The following is a 16,497-nucleotide window of genomic DNA, read 5'->3' on the forward strand; positions in this document are numbered from 1 at the left end:
TCTCCCGTCTTGTGACCCGAAGAAAAAAAATCTAGCTCATCAACCCTGTTCATCAAACGGAGCATTTTAAACTTTTAGTCGCTTCAAGCCACTGCAAAGACGTACGGGATCGCAGGGACGACGTAAAGAAAACTGTCAAACGGAGTAAAAACCGCAAGTATTCATGAGTAATCCACCATGTCCATGTGGTAGCACAAAGAATCTGGCAGGCGACACGGACAACCGGCACTGCCCGATGCTCTCCTCTCTCTCTCTCATGGCGCACAGAGGAGTAGAAGACAACCTGTTGACCGCCCCCGCCACCACCACCGTCCATCACGAGCCTCCAGGTCCAAGTCCACCCCTGTCTCCGCCCCCACCTTCCGTCTCCATCTCCTCTTATAACACCGGCCGCCACACATGATTGCAGCATTGCGCGCACACCACCGTCCCTACCTCCATCGAGCTCCTCCTCCTCCCGAACTCTTCTCGCAACCCTACGTACCCTAGCTACTCGCCGCCTGTTCGAGCTCGCCGGTTGCTGCTAGCTGCAATGGCGCCAAGGACTCGCCCGCTGATGCTCGCCGCCTCCATCCTCCTCTTCCTCAGCTCGCTCTTCTCGGCGGCATTCTCCACGACGTTCACGCTCACCAACTCCTGCGCCTACACGGTGTGGCCGGGCCTCCTGTCCGGCTCGGGCACGCCAGCGCTACCGACCACGGGCTTCGCGCTGGCGCCGGGGGAGTCGCGCGCCGTGGAGGCCCCCGCGGCGTGGTCGGGCCGCATGTGGGGGCGCACCCTCTGCGCCACGGGCGCCGACGGGCGCTTCGCCTGCGCCACCTGCGACTGCGGATCGGGCGCCGTGGAGTGCGCCGGCGGGGGCGCGGCGCCGCCCTGCTCGCTCGCGGAGTTCACCCTCGCCGGCTCCGGCGGCAACGACTTCTACGACGTGAGCCTCGTGGACGGCTCCAACATCCCCATGGCCGTGCTCCCGCAGGGCGGCAGCGGCGCGGGGTGCGCCGCCACGGGGTGCCTGGCGGACCTGAACGGGCCGTGCCCGGCGGACCTGCGGGTGGCCGGGCCCGACGGCGCCGGCATCGCCTGCAAGAGCGCGTGCGAGGCGTTCGGGCGGCCCGAGGACTGCTGCAGCGGCGCGTTCGCCGGCGGCCCCGAGGCATGCCGCCCGTCGGCCTACTCCATGTTCTTCAAGAACGCGTGCCCGCGCGCCTACAGCTACGCCTACGACGACGCCACCTCCACCTTCACCTGCGCCTCCGGCACCGCCGCGTACCTCGTCGTCTTCTGCCCCACCGCCATGTCCAGGTAATTTCGTCCATGCATACGTACGTTTTCATGCTGCATGACGGCGTCCAGCAAAAAACCTTGTCACGTCCAACCTATTGCAGTGCGTACTAACTAACTAAAATGTTCGGCTTTGCCAGTTCTGACGGTGAATCCAGCCTCAAGTCGTCCGTGGTGAGCACGAACCCGTCGCCGGCTCTACCCCACGTCAACGACACCGTCTCCTACCTCGGGCGCAGCCGCGACGCCGGCAGCGGGTGGCAGCACACACCGAGCTCGAGCGACGCGTCGTCTTCAGCGCCGAGCCCCTTCGCCATCGCGGTGGTCGCCGTGTTCACGTGGCTCTGCGGCAGCAGCGCCGGGCGCCAGTGGCCGCTTCTGTCTTCGTCCTAGCTAGCTAGTGCCATGACACGGCACGTCGGCACCGCCCGGCGAGGTGCATGCAATGCAATGCAACGCAACAGCCATGTGCGGATCGAGCCGGCAGTTTGACCTCGGGCCGTAGCATCACATGTATAGATTATTGTAGCGAGTCTGATTTAGCAAGCAAGCAAGCAAGCGGTGGAGTGGAGAAAAGTTTTGAATCGAGCCTCCGGATCGCAGCAACCAGCTCGCCATTTGTACTGTACTCTCATTTTTTAATCGGATTGGAGGAGTGAGGGGAACAGAGGCCAGGTGGGGGTGTGATCGATGGGGCATGGGGCGACGTGTGAATATATGCAGGTGGGCCGGTGCCTCCTGCTCTCACATCACATGGTCGACCATGAGCTCTGCAGACGATCCCAACTTGGATGTGGGCGACGCTCCCCGTCTCGGGACAGACGTGATCGGAGTCACGAGGGATCAGTGCAAAGGTGGCCGATCTTGTTGGTTACTGCTTGTCTTGTCAAGTCAGGTGGTGCCAAACTGGCAATTAGCGCGCGCAGCTGCACTCTGGGAGTTTCAGTAGCTCATGGGTCTACCTGCAAAAAGAAAAGAAAAAAAGACATATGGGTTCTCTGGCTCTAGATTCTGCTGAATCTTGGCTCAAAGTTGCAAGTTGCTCAACCTTTTTTCCTTCACGCATCTTCTTCTTCTTTTGATCTCTATTGTAATCCAAGATCCTATATGTTTGGTTAGATTCTTGCGGACCTCTTTATCGGCTCTAAATGTGGCACAGATCCCCTGCAACGGGGAGTTGCAACTTGCCCTCGCTACCTCAAGAGCGACGCAATAGTGCATGCATAAAAGTCAAGCAGATGCTAATCTATGCAACCAATACTCCCTCCATTTCTAGATATAAGCCTCTTTTAGAGATTTCACTAGAGCACTAAATACGAAACAAAATGAATGAATCTACAATTCAAAATATGTTTACATACATTCATATGTAGTCTTTTGGTGAAACCTTTAAAAAACTTATATTTAGAAACGAAAAGAGTAGTTAATTGATACTCACTTACTGCATCTCCAACATTCATCCTCAAACCGTCTCTAACCGCCTACTTAACCCTCAAACCGGCTTGTCTGAACCATGCGTTTTGGACACCGTTTTGTCATCCAACGCGGGCATGTATTTAACACTCACTCTCAAAATGCCCGTAATTATCTGGACCGTGTGCTTCGGACGCGGTTTGTCATCCAACGCGGACACGTATCCAACACTCACTCTCAAACCGCTCGTGACTGTCTGGATCGCTTCGGACGTGGTTTGCCATCCAACGCGGGCCTATATCCAACACTCACCCTCAAACCAACCCAACTGTCAGAACGCAATTTGTCATCCAACACGGGCATGTATCCAAAATTAACCCTCAACCGGCCACAACTGTTCGGACGCGGCTTGTCATCCAACACGGGCATGTATCCAAAATTAACCCTCAGCCGGCCACAATTGTTCCAACGCGGCTTGTCATCCAACACGGGCATGTATCCAAGGCTAACCCTCAAACCGTGCAACTGTCCGGACCGTGCGCTCCGAACACGGTTGCCATCCAACGCGGACATATATCCTACACTAACCTTCAAACAGCCTCTAATTGTCCGGACTGTGTGCTCCGAACGTTGTATTTCAGCCAACACGGGCATGTATCCCACAATGACCCTCTAACCGCCTGCAACTATCTGGACGCGGTTTGCCATCCAACGCGGACATGTATCCAACAATGACACTCAAACTGCCTGTAACTGTCCAGACCAAGCGCTTCGAATGCGGTTTGTCGTCCAACGCGGATATGTATCTAACACTGACCCTCAAACCGCTCGCAACTGTCAGTACCTTGCGCTCCGTACCCGATCTGCCATCCAATGCGGCCATGTATCCAGCACTAACCCTCTAACCGTTGGCAAATGTCCAGACGTGGTTTGCCATCCAACGTGGGCATGTATCCAACAACGACCCTCAAACCGCTCGCAACTGTCTGTACCGTGCGCTCCGAACGCGGTTTGCCATCCAACGCGGGCAAGTATACAACACTGACACTCAAACCGCTCGCAATTGTCCGGACCATATGCTCTGAACGCGGTTTTCAATACAACACGAGCATGTATCCAACACTCACTCTCAAACCGCCCGCAACTGTCTGGACGCGTTTTGCCATCCAACGCGAGCATGTATCCAACGCTGACCCTCAAACCGCCCGCGACTATCCGGACCGTGCGCTCCGGATGTGGTTTTCCATCCAACACTGACCCTCAAACCGCCCGCAACTCACCCGCCGGCGGTCGTTACTCCTGACGGGATCTAGACCTAGTCCCACATATCAATACTAGTATTTTCTACGCACTTTGTCCTCACTCATGCGCATCAGAGATCAACTTTCCGGTCGGTCACCGGTCGGTCACCCATCCTAGAACTACTCCAAGCCCACCATTCACAGGAATCGATGTCCTCGTCGAGCCACATGAGCGTTCCCTCTTGGTACAAACGTTTGTGCATCCAGTGCAGTACATGTGTCATGTCATGTGCCACGACAAGTCACAAACGTCATGACAACATGACCGCACACCTGTCCGCAAACATCCATGAAACCACGAGGATCGGCTCTGATACCAACTTGTAACGCCCCGGACACACCCGTCGGCGGTCGTTACTCGTGACGGGATCTAGATTGGCCCCACATATCAATACTAGTTTTTTTTGCACACTTTGTCCTCACTCATGGGCTCCCGAAAAAGAATAAATTTCTTATTGATATGAGTAGTGTATCATCCCTAATAAGCCACGCTTCCATCCACCCCATTTTCTCTCCTTTCTTTTTCCTCTCATGCCTTCGCCGCCGTTCCACCACCCCGACCTCCACCCACACCCCTGCCAAAACCCTACTTCTCCATCACCTTCAACCTTTCACCCGGGGTCCACCCCGCTACTATGTTTTTGACGACATCTATCATGTGCGGGCTACCTTGGTCGACACCATCTCTAACTCAGTTGGACAACATCTATCATCTGCGGGCTACCTTGGTCGACACCATCTCTAACTCAGTTGGACAGAAAAAATCTCACTTTGCCTACAAACAACAAGCAATTAAAAAAGATGTCGAGAGGGCATTTGAAGTTCGGCAGGCCTGTTTTGTAGTTGTTCATGGACCTGCTAAAAATGGGTTCCGAAGACTTTATGAGAGGTGATGACATGTTGTGGGATCATGTGCAAGATTATCGTGGAGGATGAGGGTGAGGATGTTGCAGCAGCTCTAAACTTGATAATATGAATGATCCTATTGAATTTCCAGGACAAAATCCGGCCTTATTTAAAGAGTTTATTCAAATGCATAAACAAATTCGACATGAAGCAACTTCTGTCGTTCGGCTCGCGATCATGTCACTCCTCTCCTCCGTCGACATGGCGTGGCTGCCTGAGCTTATCACGTGGCAGAATCTCCTAAGCTCGAATCTGTGCCATCATCTTTCCCTTCCATAGCTCTTCAGCTAGCTCTGCATTGCCCCGACCTCCTGCTTTGGTGTTGTGCTGCTTCGAAATGCTAAGTTGTTGTGTGTGCTCGCTACTCCCTGTTGTCGTGTGTGCCAGCTATTTCCATGCGCTGCAATCGCCGGATGCCTGCTGCTCGATCGGTATTGATTCGGTAGTGAAAAAGAGAAAGAAATTGGGGAAGAAGATTAATAGGAGTAGGACACATGGCCCCATTGTCAGTTAGACTAGCATGTGATCCTAGGATGGATCGTCGATTTCCGGTACAGCAAACAGCTTCAGGTTTCAATTCATACCGGGATTGATAAGTTTCGTGTGCGAATTACTGGGATTCCGAATTCAGGATTAAATCTATAGCAGGTTTAACCGTTTAAGGTTAAAACAGACTTTCCCCTAAAGTGCTCATGGTGCACTGCAGAGTGCAGACAATCCCAAGCCAGATTCGGGCGACGTTCCCCATCTCGAGACAGACATGATCGGGGTCACGAGGGATCAGTGCATGCAAAGGAGGCCGAGCTTGTTGGTTACTGCTTCTCTGTCAGGTGGCGCCAAATTGCCAATTAACACGCGCAGCTGCACTGTAGGAGTTTCAGTCGGGCATGTGTCCACCTACCATATGGGCCTCCGGCACTAGCTGATTCTCGTGAATCTTGGCTCAAAGTTGCAAGCCGCTCGACCTTTTTTCTGTATGCATCTTCTTTTTTGATCTGTTTTGTCATCCAAGATCCTATATGTTCTGATTAGATTCTTGTGGAGCCCCTTGTCGGCTCGTGATGCGGCGCACACCCCCTGCAACTTGGCCTCGCTGCCTCCGGGTGCGTTGTAACACATGATTTTTCATCGGTGTTCCGCAACAACGCTATAGTGCGTGCTTGAAAATCTTCTGCCTTCGTATAAAAAAACCACACCATCAACCAATGGTTACCAATGGTTACTTGCTGAACCATACTCAATTATACCACCACCCCTCCATTTCAAGCAGATGAAATGGTTTATGAGACATTGTCTATTTACCGTTGACAAGCTCGGCTATTGCTCATTTATCATTGAACAAATCAATATTGCTTACATACCACTTACAAACTCATTTTCTTGCCTATTTGCCATCAACCGTTAAGTTGGTGTGAACCACTTCTATTAAAGCAAGCAAAATGATGATTTTTCCCTCAATGGCAACCAAGCAACCTTGCCGACTGTTCCTTGTAAGCATGCTCGACCACTTTGAATACACTAGTATGTATGCATGTACAATGCACGTCTTAATATAACAATGTGATTTTAGAGTGTGACTAACAAAAAATATCATGAAATGATTTTGGTACAAGGAATAAAAAAGGTCAAAGATTTACTAATAGTCAAGCAAGAAAAAATAGTGATATAGAAATGGAGAGCGGCGTTTCGACTCTCGGGTGCATCTGCACCCGCGCCAACGAAACAAATCAAAACAAATACTAAAAAATCAAAAAAAAATGGTAGATAATTTGATGCGTGAGGTCCGTTCCAAATTTCATCTTATTTGGATATTTGAGCAGCTCTCAGCAAAAAAGACAAAATCTGGGTCTGTGAAAAAGGTTGATTGTGCACGAATTTTTTGACCCGATTTGTATTTTTTGCTGAAAGCTGCTCATATGTCCAAAGAAGATGAAATTTGGGTCGAACCTCACGCATCAAATTGTCTACCACACAAAAAAATTGATTTTTTTTAATTTTTTTAGATATTTATTTTTATTTTTTTCTTGAGCGAGAGCATCTGAGCCCGTGCTCGGAAGAAGACTTCCGTATACAATTGCAAATACATTAATTGAGTAGGAATCACTATTCATTCCTCCGGCAAAAAAATGATATTCATACAAAGAACAGTAAGTTGCCATCTAAAAAACAGTAGGTTCATTATAAGAAATATATATTACTATACACTTTTTTCACTACATTCTCCTCCAAAACAATCTTGTCTGGGCTCAACTCGTCATGCGCTCAAGTGGCAAATATGGCCCATGAGGTACCACATGTGGGCTTCTTTTTTGTCGAAGGGCCACACGAATGTTCTAGAACACAAAAGGCTTTCTCAAAAGTTTCTAAAAAAAAGGCTTTCTCAAAGAAAAAAACAGTAAAGGCAACATCAGTCTACTGTATACGGTGAATCCTGCTGATCTTAGCCCTTGGATTTCTCATTGTGATTGATGCTACAAATCTATTTCAAAATCGGTACATTATTTAGTAGTATAAAAAATATATGTTTTTAAATGACAACACGTTACTTGCACGACAACAATATATTTTTGATCATATTGTGCAATAAGGATCACGGGACGCTACTTGGGGCTCCCCCTGCATTATCGCCGTCTTAAAGGGATTGATCTGCAACCCTTCATCGATAGATTCAGGGGTAGACTTCCGGGATGGAAAGGAAAATTGCTCAACAAGCCTGGCAGGGTGACACTCGCACAGTCTGTCCTCACGGCCATGGCTACTTTCCACATCAATGCTCTCAACCTTTCAAAGGGGACTGTGATAAAGATTGACAAAATCATCAGGGCCTTCATCTCGCAATAAGAGGACCAATCTCAGACATCGGGCGGTCACTCCCTTGTTAACTGGTAGACCGTCTGCCGCCCGAGGCATTTGGGCGGTCTTGGGATCATGGACCTGGAGACATTTAGCCGTGCCCTGCGTCTCCGGTAGCCGTGGTTGCAATGGACTGATCCAGAGAGGTCGTGGGTGGGATCGAAGTTACCATGTGACCAGGCACACATGAACCTCTTTCGTGCGTGCATCTCGATTACGCTGGGCAATGGGCATAAGACCCTCTTCTCGCATGACAAGTGGACCAGAGTCGGCCCACTCAAGCTTCTAGCTCCACACCTTTACAAGATTACCTCCACAAAGAACAGATCGGTGCACAAAGAGCTAATGTGTGACAGCCCGAGACCGACGCTCCAGAAGATTCCTCTTTTATTCCATTCTCGTCATGTGATTTGTTTGGGTGTCGCATTCATCATCGCATCATTCACATCATCTGCATTGCATCGGCACTCCGTTGCCGCCAGTTTTCAAACTTGCATCCGTTAGTAGTTGCGGGTTCTCTCCATTTTTGCCGTTGACCGTTTTTAGACCAACCACACACGCACGCGCCCGCGGCATCGTTAAAATATTTCTTTTTAAAAGTGTGTATAGAATTTTCTCAGATTGGGTTGAAACTTGATGTGCAGTCTTCAAATAGTGTAGGTAGGACGCGTGCCAAATTTCATCGCAATCGGAGTCCGTTTGATACCCGAACGGTCGACCGTAGCGGCACCTTCATCGGTTTATCGTCGGACGTTTTTCGGTGTTTCAAATATTGTGCCGAGATGCAATTTTCCCTCTCTTCTTACCCCACACCCCCTCTCCATAGCACACAACCGCCCTGCTAGCCCCCTCTCGGTTTCCGGAAGTACGAACGAGATGGAACGGTCGAAATCGATGCAAGACCCCCATAACCCTAGCCCCCATTGTTATAAATAGATGCCTAGCCCTGCCAATTTAGGACCTAACCTACCTCTCCTCGGGATCATTTTTTAGCGTGCTAAGAAACGATGCATTGACACAGACCTGACGCGTTGTTTATTTGCTAATTATCTGTGTGAAGTGTTGTTGTTCGTGGTTGGTATAAATTGGTGGCGTGGCGGGTATTACCCTCGGGACGATGGCCGGTGGGCTTGGGGTATAGTTGATAAGAGCATCTACAGCCGAACATAGCAAATATGACCCTTTAAACGTTCGTGGACACGCCCGATCAATGATCGCGCGTGTCTCCTATTTATCCGTCCGCGCAGTCACACTCCTCATTTTGTTCCTCATACGTCCGGTCACTTGCACATGACTGATAAGAAGAGAGGGAGAAAGAAAAGAATAAATAAAGAAAAGGAAAAGGTGGTCCGGGGTGGGGTCACGTCTTACGTGGCAGACTGACCGGATGTACCCGGCTGCGTTCGCAAGCCCTCATATTCTTTCTATATTTGAGATGGATATAAGGATTCACGGATAGGCCGAGCATATAGAAATGATATAAGAGATCCGATTAAATCACTTTTTTTGTCAGGTCATTAACCGGAAACATCCGCGGGCATATGAAATACCGTTGGAGGGATCCGGCGGTAGATGCTTTAAACAAGTTTGTGGGTCGCGGGTGCCGGGAAAGTCCTAGTATTGAGGCTCGTTGTAATGGATAGTATCGTACTATACTAGTATCATGCACATGATACTAGTCTATGATACCACATCCGTAATACATAGTATCATATGTTAGTATCATATGATATTTCATCTATTGCCATGCAAGACACATAGTAGCACATCATATAATATGATACGGTATCATGATATGATACTCAACCCTCTCTTTCTTCATTTAATTGTATGCCACGGCATCAAAATTGATTAGTTGACATATATTATACAACCTACCTACGATACTCCTGTTACGGTCAGCCTGAAATGCAGGGAATGCTAAGATGAACCAAGCAGCACTAGTCGCGAAAGCTAGAAAATAGTGAAAGAATTGGTCGCTTGACGATCGACCCAATCCCAGATCAGCAAAAGCAAACAGTAGATAAAAGGGGAGGACGCAGCGCGCGCACTCAGGTAGTATGCGTACCCGAGGGGCCCGTTGGGATTAGCATCCACTCCACTCTACCATGCCATTCCCAAAGCAAGAAAAAGAAAGCGAGACAGATATGATATCCTGGCATCGCCTTCCCCACCACCAGTCACCCGCGAACCAGCTGGAGCTGGGAACCAACGGCCGGTCTCGGCCAACGCGGCCGGTGGCGGGTCAAGGGCGCGACGCAAAGGCCGCTGCCGACCAGTGCGCCGGCATGGCAGACGCATCGGGATCGCTTTGCATCCCGGCCCATGCATATGGCGATGGCGGCTCCCCGTATCTTGCCGCCTTTCCGCCTGGTCCGTCCGTGCATATTCATGTGTGCCCCCATGCCCCATTGCCTTCTTTTAGAGGCGCAACTTGGCCTCTTTTGGCCGCGCAACTTGGCCATGCCTCGCCGTGGCATTGACGTGACCCCTCGCCCGCCGCCTAGCTCGATCGCCTGTGTTGTGCATGCACCTGCATGCGAATGGCATATCTTGAGGTCAAGTCGGATGGATCTCCTCCTCTGCAAGCAAAGGTCAAAGGTGTGTGCCCCCGAGGCTAGCTACAATGGCGTCTCTCTGGATCGAGGTCAATTCGAACGAACTCCTACCGTCAAATTTGCCATCAGTTTCTCCTCCTCCACAAGCAAAGGTGCATCTATGTTGACACTTGACAGTAGCTCGCACGGACGGACGGACGGATCATGGTCCGAGGGGGACATGGAACTATGCCAAAAGGGGATCCATCGATCGCCAGATAGTTGCTAGCTAGGAGGCCAAAATAAGGGGTCGCCTTCGTTGCCACTGGCCACTGCACTGCATGCCAATGCGGCGCGAGAAGGGTGGAGGGTGACGAGCGCGCGGTCGCGGACCATCTTTTCTCTCACCCTGTGGCATGGCCGAGAAGACGAAGACGACGACGACGGAAAAGCTTCAAAAGTTACCTGCCAGGTGATGGAATGGAGGCGCATCATCTCTATCTTATCCGATCGATGTGCAGATGATCACACCACGCGCTTTACACGGCATGCATGCATCGATCAGTCTGCCCCGCGACGAGCGCGCGTAAGCGCTCGCTCCTTTGCCGACGGTGCGCTCCGCTCGTGGATACGTCGTTTCGTGCCTCTCATTTCATGTTTGCTTCCGCCTGAAGAATTAATCCACCCATCGCCGGACAGCCGGCCGGTACTCGTCGTCGGAACATTGTAGCTAGCTTCTAGGCCTAGCTAGATATTCTTCTCGTCTTCTTTTCTAATTAAGAGGCTGTGTCTTGCTAGGTTAACTGAATTTTTGGTTTTGGAACTTACAAACAATCGGTGGACTGATATTTCTTGTGAATGCTTATATTTTTGACGAGCACACAATCTAAGATAAACAAGAGATAAAACCTAAAAAAAGACTTTGCAGTATATATCAAATAGTATTTAATTGTGATACCCCGATAGAAAGAAGGATATGCAATCATACTCCGGATAGAATTGCAATGATAATGCAAAGAACGTACATGCATGGCAAGAAGCGTGCACTTGCGCGGTACATACAAGAAAAAGCTAATTACAAAATCAACTAGGAATTCAAGAGGATTAAGGTGATAATTAGCTGATTTCTTTATGTTACTACATAGCTTTTCAGAATTGCTTTCGGTTGGGGAGCGGATTAGCCTAACCATGCCCCCGCCCCCCTCGAAAATTCTCCCTCCTGCATCAAAATGCCCATCAACGCTGTAACCCGGCATATGACCTCAGCATTGTCATCCACTTTTGTGGACCCAATGTCAAAGGCGTTTGTAGTGAAGTCTAGTTAGGATGCATCCATCCATCCCAATTGTCCTTCTTCCTCCTTTCTCACCCCACCCTCCCATCTTCCTACTCTACGTCTCCTCTCGTCGCCCATCCTCAAACGCACGATTCTTAGATCTATCGATAATTTTTCATTTTGACACATGAGGTACACCATTTACCTACAATACATGAAAATGTGACAAATAAAAAGTGTCCGTCGATATCCAAGCCAGCTCCAAATAAAAGTAGATCCAATTTAGTGAATAGTGCACTTTTCATAGCGTGCACATCTCAGAGTCTGACTTAGACCAAAGAAAATCTCGTTAATCTCACGATCAATAAAACCGCAAGCAGAAAGACCACCGGGTCATCTTTTCTATCGTGCTTCGCTACTCCCTTTCACGCATATCATGTCAATTCCCCATGTCTCATGTCACTATCTCTTTTGACGAACTTTACCTTCTTCCCTAAAAGCACTAGCAGTATATAGGTTAAAGACAAAGAAGAATTTATCCTCTTCATAAAAGCAATGGAATTAGTAATAGCGAAAGGAAGAAGGTGAAAGTAGCAATACCCCAAACGTTATATGTATCATCGCTCGTCTCCGCGGGCAAGGAAAAGAAGAACCAACCACGATGAAAATGGTTGTTGCTGATGTCACCGCGAGCTAGCATAAATGGCATGTGTGTGTTAGAGAGCGAGAGTGAGCCCAAATGGCATGTATTGCACAGTTGCACAAGCTACCAAGACCATCGCATCGTCTAGCCTAACCAACCCTAGTAGATCCCACTCTGCTTTTATAGGTCCGAAACCGTCCTGCTGGCAATGAAGTCTAGTTGGGATGTAGGTACCCATATTAGGTGTTTCCTCCATTGTTAAGTCATCCGAATAGCCATGCAGCGACCCTGACTGTCCTCCCTCATTTCTCTCACCACCCTCCCAGCTTCCTACTTTATGTCTCCTCTCATCACTCATCCTCACATGCACGACTCTTAGATCTATAGATCATTCTTTTGATACGCAAGAAAGAACGATTACTCCTAGGGGACAAGAACTTGGCTATTTACTCTTGACTTCAATTTCAAGAGAAACTAATGCTCTTGATGTCATGTACAAAGACAAATATAGATAATAATAATAATAATAATAATAATAATAATAATAATAATAATAATAATAATAATAATAATAATAATAAGGGGGGAATGCCCCTGACCTCTACATCGAACTCTACCGACACGAAAACATGACAAGCAAAAAGGGTCAATCGATATCCTAGTCGGCTCCAAAGAAAAGCCGACTTCAATTTAGTGAACAGTGCACTTTTCGCAATATGCACAACTCGAAGTCTGACTTCGACCTAAGAAACTCTCGGTAAACTCGCGATCAATAAACCGCAAGCAAAAAAGACCACGGGGTCGTCCTTTTTAGCGAGATTTGCTCCTCCCTTTCGCGCATAGCATGTCGAATTCCCTTCGTGTCTCGTGTCCCTATCTCTTTTGACGAACCGTATCTTCTTCCCTAAAAGTAATGTCATTATGTAAAAAAAGCGAAGACGGATTTATCTTCTTCCAAAAAGCAATGGCATAAGTAAAAAAAGAAAGGAGGGCAAAGTAGCAATACCCCCAACATTATCCATATCTCGCCTCCGCGGGAAAGAAAAAAAAGAACTTTTTCACACACAAAGAAAAAAGGAAAAGAAGAAGCAACCACGACGGAAAAAAGAAAGGCTGCTGACGTCACCGCGAGCTAGTATAAAACGGCATGTATGCGAGAGAGCGAGAGTGATCAAACACGTACTGCACAGCTACACCAACGCATAGCCCAACCAACCCCTAGTAGGAGTAGAACCCACTCTGGCTTCTGGCTTTGCTCAGACAGACACAGAGTGGTCGTTTTGGTCTCCTCCCCCTAACCACCCTACTTGCCTTATATAGTTAGGCCAAACCGCCGTTCCACAGGCCATTTCGGGCGCCGACCTTGCCATAATTGATCACCTCTGCATTCGGTTTCGGTCATAATTGATATACTACCGTCGACGTACGTGCATGCGATGGCTTCGTTCGTCTCTCCGTCGTCTTCCTCGATCATCGCTTGTCTCCTGTTCGTCATCGTGTCGTTCCTTCAAGGTACCGTACCGTGTGATCGGCAATGGCGAATTTATGGTTCCTTCTTTCTTGCTGTGTATGTCTGTGTTTGTACGCACGTGTGTTGTTTTCTGCGTGGATTGCTATGCTTATGGATGGATCGATGGTGCGTGCGTGCAGGGCTGGTGGCGGCGGCCGGCGTGACGTTCACGTTCACGAACAGGTGCGGCGGCACGGTGTGGCCGGGGGTGCTGGCCAACTCGGGCAGCCCGCCGCTGGAGACGACGGGCTTCGCGCTGAGCCCCGGGGAGGCGCGGTCGCTGGCGGCGCCGACGGGGTGGTCGGGCCGGTTCTGGGCGCGCACGGGGTGCGCCTTCGACGGCACATCGGGCGGCAAGTGCGCGACGGGGGACTGCGGCAGCGGCGAGGCCGAGTGCCACGGCTCGGGCGCGACGCCCCCCGCCACGCTCGTCGAGTTCACCCTCGGCGACGGCGACGGCGGCAAGGAGGACTACTACGACGTGAGCCTGGTGGACGGGTACAACGTGCCCGTGGTGGTGGAGCCGTCCGCGGCGGGGTGCCCGGCGACGGGGTGCCTGGTGGACCTCAACGAGCGGTGCCCGGCGGAGCTGAGGGCGCCGGCGGGCGAGGGGTGCCGGAGCGCGTGCGAGGCGTTCGACCGGCCGGAGTACTGCTGCAGCGGCGCGTTCGGCGGGCCGGACACCTGCCGCCCCTCCGCCTACTCGCAGGCGTTCAAGGCCGCCTGCCCGCGCGCCTACAGCTACGCCTACGACGACGCCACCTCCACCTTCACCTGCGCGTACTCCGGCACCGCCGCCTACTCCGTCGTCTTCTGCCCCCGCGCCGGCGCCTCCAGCAGGTACGTACGACCGCCGGACAATGCGCACGACACGATCCGCTTCATCAGAAAACGCATTCTCTTTTGCTCGTGACCAAAAAAGAAGCGTCGATCGAAGAAAAGCTTCGCCTCTGTCCCTTCCCCACCACGTACGCATGGTCACCTGCCAGTCACCGCCCCGGATAGTGCTTGTCGCGTTGAAAGCAGCCCAAGCCCAGCTGGAAAAAAAGAAAAGAATACTGCACGTGTGATACAATACATACAACTACCATCAAAATCCCAACTGCATTCTGATCTGACATGTGCTGACGTACGCTTCTCTTTTGCAGCCTCAAGTCGAGCAACGACCCGTTGCCGAGGCCGGGCGACGTCGTCGCCGGCGCGCAGGTAGCGGCGGACACGTGACTGGCGAGCCTGGCGACCGGCGAGAACGGCGCCGCTGTGGCTACGACGGCGGGGGCGGCGCTCAGAGCGGCGCTGGCGGCGGCCGTGGCCTTGCTGGTGTCGTCGCTGTAGCTAAGACGCGGTTGGGGCGAGTAATTAATTAATTAGCTTGAGGTGATGAGGACGTGATGAGAATCATATTCTTGTGCCTTTTGCTTGTGGATAGAGAGGGTGGGACTGATGACTAGGTGGCAACCAACTTTATACTAGTAGTATACTTGTGCTGCATATTTTTGCAGTGGTGTCGGTCAACTAGTGCGCTATGCATTGGCTGATTTATCTCTCCCAAATCTTGATGCTCATGTTCCTTCCTGTGTATAAAACACCTTCCTTTTTGTTAGAAATTTTTCGCTGCTTCCTCTTGTCACATGCTGTATTGGAAGTATCTAAGGTTTTATCTCCTCTTCTTGGCACTCAGGACTAGCTTTCTACTTCTCTGAGGGTCTTTTCAAATTATAAGATGTTTTGGTAAATGATACCCACTCTGTAAGCAAATACAAGACGTTTTAGGTCACATATCCTTTTTCGCGAATATACAAAGCTTGGGTATCATTTTATTGATAGAATAAGTTAAAAAGAGTACAATAAATGATACAACACATGAGACGGACGCAAGAGGCGTGAACATGATGCACGAAACTGAGAGACATGAGAAACTCCACCCAAACATAGAAAACACAGTTAAACTCTCCGACCGAAGAAACAATCCAACTAACAGCTAGACGACCGACATCTCCAAAAACAGCACCGAGGATGCGGCGAGCAAACAAGACAACACCTTCACGAAGAAGAACGACACCAAGACATCTCGTTGTCCGATCCGGAAAACAAAATCTATGGTCTCCCCTGATGTTCGGAGGGGGGCGTAGATAATGGCCATGACAACGCCTCCAAGAAGGGGACAACACCCGCAGGTTTCGCCGCTGCCAGCATGAGATGCATGGATTTCGCCCTGGCCAAACTCTGAGTAATCACTAGCCGTCGGAGCACAAGTCGGAGAAGAGGAAGTCGACCATAGGGTGAAACTGCGACTATGGGAAGAGAAGGCACGCCCGATGCCAAAGGAGGCACCGGTCATCGCCAGGTGTGTGAGCTTCAAAGGAGGGCAAAGTTGCGTGACTGTGCGGATTGAGTGGCAACACAGATGCGACGAAGGTCGAAGCCCCAAATAAACCAGGATCTAAATGCGAGCACATATCACGGCCACGAGGACCGGAGCAGCAGGGGCACCGAAGTGCCAAACGAGATGAAAGGGGGGCGCAACTCCCAAGGCGTGTCGGATCCAAAGATGCGTCAGGATGGACGGACAACAAGAGCACCCACACAATGTTGGGTGCGGAGATGCCAAGGAGCCAGCGAGCCATAAGAGCCGAAGATAGCGCATCTCCCAAGGTGCTTCGGATCCGAAGCCACGTCCGTCGCCCATAGGCGCTGGAAGGGAACGCATGTCTATTGGCTGCCAGGTCAAAGAAGCCCCTATACGGGTGGGGGTGATGGTGAAGAAGGCTCGCACG

The 16,497-nt window shown here is 50.5% G+C and overlaps 2 protein-coding genes across 3 annotated transcripts; both read left to right on the forward strand.

Moving 5' to 3' along the window:
• The first annotated feature begins 363 nt into the window (after window positions 1-363).
• Window positions 364-2,417, forward strand: LOC123397572 (thaumatin-like protein 1). Of its 2 annotated transcripts, none has more exons than XM_045092107.1 (2): window positions 364-1,302; window positions 1,440-2,417. In XM_045092107.1, exons 1-2 carry the CDS (start codon window positions 533-535, stop codon window positions 1,672-1,674), a joined length of 1,005 nt encoding a protein of 334 aa, XP_044948042.1. In that variant the 5' UTR covers window positions 364-532; the 3' UTR covers window positions 1,675-2,417. The 2 variants fall into 2 exon arrangements, with proteins under 2 accessions (XP_044948042.1, XP_044948041.1); XM_045092106.1 differs by having other exon boundaries at window positions 378-1,302; window positions 1,422-2,417.
• A 10,978-nt stretch (window positions 2,418-13,395) lies between these two features.
• Window positions 13,396-15,327, forward strand: LOC123400149 (thaumatin-like protein 1). Its single transcript, XM_045094565.1, has 3 exons — window positions 13,396-13,722; window positions 13,861-14,560; window positions 14,869-15,327. Exons 1-3 carry the CDS (start codon window positions 13,647-13,649, stop codon window positions 14,942-14,944), a joined length of 852 nt encoding a protein of 283 aa, XP_044950500.1. The 5' UTR covers window positions 13,396-13,646; the 3' UTR covers window positions 14,945-15,327.
• Window positions 15,328-16,497: the final 1,170 nt, after the last annotated feature.

Source organism: Hordeum vulgare, chromosome 5H (assembly GCF_904849725.1).
Source record: "Hordeum vulgare subsp. vulgare chromosome 5H, MorexV3_pseudomolecules_assembly, whole genome shotgun sequence".
Taxonomy (NCBI): domain Eukaryota; kingdom Viridiplantae; phylum Streptophyta; class Magnoliopsida; order Poales; family Poaceae; genus Hordeum; species Hordeum vulgare.